This window comes from Electrophorus electricus, chromosome 3, assembly GCF_041902795.1.
Source record: "Electrophorus electricus isolate QZ-2024a chromosome 3, ASM4190279v1, whole genome shotgun sequence".
NCBI lineage: Eukaryota > Metazoa > Chordata > Actinopteri > Gymnotiformes > Gymnotidae > Electrophorus > Electrophorus electricus.
In genome coordinates this window covers 9,420,001-9,423,935 of record NC_137499.1, presented here as the reverse complement: position 1 = coordinate 9,423,935, position 3,935 = coordinate 9,420,001, and the positions used below count along the sequence as shown (strand labels likewise).

The window sequence follows — 3,935 nt, the reverse complement described above, 5'->3', positions numbered from 1 at the left end:
CGAGCTGGAAGTGACGTGCCGTTTTCTTTACAAAACCACCTGTCCAAACAGCAGCAGCGCCGAGCTCGAGCCCGGCCTGTCGCGAGGAAGGGGAGCGCGAGACGCCACCAACGGCGGCCCACTCGAGTGGGACAGCGCGCGTGACGCATCCCGATCAGTCTTAACGCGTCATTCGATCAACAGCTTCGCGTTTCCCGCAACCGACGTGACGAAGGACGGAGCCAAACGAGCGCCTGATCAGTTGGCCTACGCGTAATGGAACTTACAAAATCTCTCTTTAGTCGCATTCTTAGAGATTCATGAGAAAAAAAAATCGTCGATAATTAATCGTTTCTTTCACAGACCTGAATAAAACAAAAGGTTAGAAGTGTCTAATTAATACAGAGTACAAACACTAACAATGAGCAATGTATCGTCTGTCTGACTGGATTTAGGGCTCCTTTAAATGAAGATTAAGACACAAAGGGCCTTTCTCTCATTAGGAGTCCGCTTTCTCTGGGAAGAATGGCGGGCTGAAATTACAGCTCTTATGGTTCTGTTTCACACACGGCGATCCGTCACTTCTGCTGCCTGTGCGCCGAGTCCCCGGGGTCTGCTGCGTCCTCCACTGCGCGGTCACACCTGCGGCTGAGAAACGGCGCGTCGGCCCTCTTTCGGGACACTTCATACGCCTGCTTGAACCGATACCGCCGCTATTGTTCACTCCTTCTCTAGCGCAGTCTGCGGTTTCACATCAGCCCAGACAATTTCAATCTACCACGCCCATGTTTAGAAAGGATCGTTCAAGGGATGTTTGTCCGTTCGTTGGTTACAAACGTTTTAAAGGGGCATTTTCCTTGCATAAACTGCACGGTGCTCTAAAAATGCTCACGTCGTCCAAGTAGCCTTATAAGAATATTGAGAGCGGGTGTTCCCACAGACCACCCCCTCCATTTTAATGCTTAAGCTGGAATGAACGGACCCATCGCTTTAAGTCACATTTGTTAAAGCTCGGCTGCCAGTCTCTCTTTGGGTCTGTTTCTGCGGGGAGTAAACCGATGAGGCGACTAGCTCGGAAGAGCAGAGCGGAGCATTTCATGCAGAACTATTTACCCAGATCACATTACAGTCAATTACAGGGATCCCGCTTTAAAGATATTAATACTGGACAATCTCCCTAACCACATGATTGCGAGATGCCAAAGTAAAGCCTCGGGACTTGGAAGGAAAATGTATGTTGCGCATTTCCAAAGGGTAAAAATAATAACCACTGCATCTTCTTGTATCATTTTAATAATGCTTACAAAACAGAGCATTTGATTTTATTCCTAAACGTACAGAGCAGGTTATAGCACGTTTTCTTTCACTAGGACAAAATAAAGTCTGACTGATAAATGTTTACATACATTTTGAAAGTTCATATCCCAAAAGACGATGGATGACACCGCAGCGTTGAAAGAAAAAGATCTTCCCAACATCCCTCGTGAGTGACGTATTCTACCGTTAAGGCGACAACCTTAAAAGCAGAAGTGTCTTCAACTTACTGCTCCTTAACAAATCACCATAATTACACAGGCTATTACACGACATATCCTACAAAGGACTACTGTCATATCAGAGAAGGAAAAAAAAAGTATTTTCTAATAAGAAAATAATCAGATTACATTTACAAAAATATTAAAATTGACAACAAATTTGATGGTACTGTGCATGTTTAAATGCAAGAAAATGGTCATTGGCTGACCAACAGGTTTATAGTTAAATAAAAAATAAAAGTCTTAAGTTGAAGGATACATTCACCGATTTCAATTGATGTACACTGTTACAGTTTCTAAAATAAAAGTCCTTGGTTAGTGGACATGGTTTGGCTCTGGAGCTCCTCCGTTTCCTTAAGATTGGGTTTCTGGCTGGCATATCTCCTCTATATGCATGATTAAAGCGGCACACACGTGCACAGATGCAAACACATGCACGCACACGCACATGCTCGCACACGCATATGTACATACGCATGCAAGCACGCAAACACATACGAATGCACACACAAACCCGTGAAATCGGAACGCTCTGGCTGAAGCTCTTTAACGTCCTGCCAGTGGAACGGAGTATGTGGGACTGAATTCAGTCTAGATTTAGACAACTGTATCCTACACACTGACATTTCTTCATCACCATCATCCTCATCCTCACTAGGAAGAATGAAGGATGTGTGAACAGGCAGGGTGTCTGTTTAGAATATCCTCTCCCACAGGAAGTGACAGGAACACAGGAGCTCGCGGGTCTCCTTCATCCGCACCGCTGGCGTTCCCAGTCATTCCAGTATGGCCGGCCTTGGGGGGACTTTTGGGACTTGTGTAAAGGGTGTCTAAATGAACACACAGCTGCGTCACTCTCAGGTGATGTAAACATGAAGAATGCTGCCCTCTAGAACACGCTAATGCCACCTGAAGACAGGACGTGTCTGTAGGAGCTGAACTGTCTCTGTGCTGCTTGAGCAGACTGATGTAGCCAGCCTGAGCAGGGACTCAGCACACACACAAAGACACACTGTGTCTGTGTGTGTGTGTGTGTGTGTGTGTGTGTGTGTGTGTGTGTGTGTGTGTGTGTTGTATGGGGTTTAGGGGCAGTGTTGATTGGCAGGGCATCACTGTACAACACACATGGAGCTTCGGGGGGGGTTGACCGTCCGAGCCACAGTCTCTTGACTGTAGTTGACTATGTCCGCCTTTACCACACGCTGCACACACATACACGTGCGCGTACACACACACACAAAAGAGAAAAGGAAGAGAAGGTCGTAAATGCGATGTTCTAACTTTATCCTACCCATTTCACTCATGTTAACCTTTGCTACAGTAGTTCCTGTGAATTACAATTCTTGACCTGTGAGCAAACCCATAATGCAGAGAGTGTGAGAGAGAGTGACGTTAGACTGGTATCACACTGGTCTGAGTGTGAGAGAGAGTGATGTCAGACTAGTATCACACTAGTCTGAGTGTGAGAGACAGCGATATCAGACTGGTATCACACAGGTCTGAGTGTGAGAGAGAGTGATGTCAGACAGGTATCACACTGGTCTGAGTGTGAGAGAGTGATGTCAGACTGGTATCACACTAGTCTGAGTGTGAGAGAGAGTGATGTCAGACAGGTATCACACTGGTCTGAGTGTGAGAGAGTGATGTCAGACTGGTATCACACTAGTCTGAGTGTGAGAGAGAGTGATGTCAGACAGGTATCACACTGGTCTGAGTGTGAGAGAGAGTGATGTCAGACTGGTATCACACTAGTCTGAGTGTGAGAGAGTGATGTCAGACTGGTATCACACGAGTCTGAGTGTGAGAGAGAGCGATATCAGACTGGTATCACACTGGTCTGAGTGTGAGAGAGTGATGTCAGACTGGTATCACACTGGTCTGAGTGTGAGAGAGTGATGTCAGACTGGTATCATAAAAGTCTGAATGTGAGAGAGAGTGATGTCAGACAGGTATCACACTGGTCTGAGTGTGAGAGAGAGTGATGTCAGACAGCTATCACACTAGTCTGAGTGTGAGAGAGAGCAATATCAGACTGGTATCACATTGGTCTGAGTGTGACAGAGTGATGTCAAACAGGTATCACACTGGTCTGAGTGAGAGAGATTGATGTCAGACAGGTATCACACTGGTATGAGTGTGAGAGAGCGTGATGTCAAACAGGTATCACACTGATCTGAGTATGAGAGAGAGTGATGTTAGACAGGTATCACACTGGTCTGAGTGTGAGAGAGAGTGATGTCAAACAGGTATCACACTGATCTGAGTATGAGAGAGAGTGATGTTAGACAGGTATCACACTGGTCTGAGTGTGAGAGAGAGTGATGTCAGACTGGTATCACACTGATCTGAGTGTGAGAGAGAGTGATGTCAGACTGGTGTCACACTGGTCTGAGTGTGAGAGAGAGTGATGGCAGACTGGTA

General features: G+C 46.2%; 1 protein-coding gene across 1 annotated transcript in view; it reads right to left on the bottom strand.

The window, feature by feature from the left end:
• Positions 1–1,254: 1,254 nt before the first annotated feature.
• Positions 1,255–3,935, bottom strand: part of rab28 (RAB28, member RAS oncogene family) — a 39,756-nt gene continuing 37,075 nt past the window's right edge. Inside the window, exon 7 of the mRNA XM_027023121.3 lies at positions 1,255–2,716. Within this exon, the coding sequence (XP_026878922.1) occupies positions 2,624–2,716 (93 nt within the window). The 3' untranslated portion in view covers positions 1,255–2,623. The remainder of the gene's footprint in view (positions 2,717–3,935) is intronic.